General features: G+C 40.9%; 1 protein-coding gene across 1 annotated transcript in view; it reads right to left on the minus strand.

The window, feature by feature from the left end:
* The window catches only part of rin1b (Ras and Rab interactor 1b), a 15,166-nt gene extending 14,764 nt beyond the window's left edge, over positions 1-402 (minus strand). The window contains exon 1 of the mRNA XM_016562683.1: positions 396-402. Within this exon, the coding sequence (XP_016418169.1) occupies positions 396-402 (7 nt within the window). The remainder of the gene's footprint in view (positions 1-395) is intronic.
* Between the last annotated feature and the right edge of the window lie 670 nt (positions 403-1,072).

The raw sequence follows: 1,072 nt of genomic DNA on the forward strand, positions 1-1,072 counted from the left end.
GTGTGTGAGTGAGTAAGTGAGAGAGTGTGTGTGTGAGTGAGAGAGTGAGTGTGTGTGAAAGTGTGTGTGTGTGTGAGTGAGTGAGTGAGTGAGTGAGTGAGTGAGTGAGTGAGTGAGTGAGTGAGTGAGTGAGTGAGTGAGTGAGTGAGTGTGTGTGAAGGTGTATATATATATATTTATATACACCTTGCTACGTGTACTGCGTTAGGCTAACCGAGACTTGTCATTTGCACTTATATATTGTTGCTCTTTTGTTAGTTTTGACTGCTTTTATTGTCCTCATTTGTAAGTCGCTTTGGATAAAAGCGTCTGCTAAATGACTAAATGTAAATGTAAATGTAAATGTTTAACTGAAGTCTAATTGGCTGATTAGATGCAAATTACACCCATCTTACTGGCCATTGTTATGCAGTCAGAGGTTATACAGAGGTACATCACTGCATGATTACTGTAAATATGACTTTAGATTGTGAATAACAGTGATAAAACATGATGATTTGATTGTAAGTGGCTGTTGGGATTCTCTCACCCCGACTATCTCTCGTTGCAGGATTTGGTGGGCGGAGTCAGGGTTGATTGACAGCTGCAACCATATGGAGTGTGTGAGGAGAAGACGATCCAAAACACTCAAACTCCTCTGGAGAGACGCGTCCATCTATAACACAGAGGACAGGGGTCAACGAGCACACAAAAGCTTCACGGAAAGTTCATCATTCACAAAATTCTATTATTAAATGGTATTGGTAACACTTTACAATAAGGCTCTATTTGTTAAAGGGGTCATATGATGCTGCTAGAAAGAACATTATTTTGTGTATTTGGTGTAATGAAATGTGTTTATGCGGTTTAAAGTTCAAAAAACACATTATTTTCCACATACTGTACATGATTATTTTTCCTCTATCCCCCTGCCTTTCCGAAACGCATCGATTTTTACAAAGCTTATCGGTCTGAAAAGTAAGGTGTGCTCTGATTGGCCAGCTATCCAGTGCGTTGTGATTGGCCGAATACCTCAAGCGTGAGACGCAAATGTTACGCCCCTCACATACTGTTGATGCCGTGTCCGGCCGGA

Source organism: Sinocyclocheilus rhinocerous, unplaced genomic scaffold (genome assembly GCF_001515625.1).
Source record: "Sinocyclocheilus rhinocerous isolate Xijiao unplaced genomic scaffold, SAMN03320098_v1.1 scaffold1183, whole genome shotgun sequence".
NCBI classification, from domain to species: Eukaryota; Metazoa; Chordata; class Actinopteri; order Cypriniformes; family Cyprinidae; genus Sinocyclocheilus; species Sinocyclocheilus rhinocerous.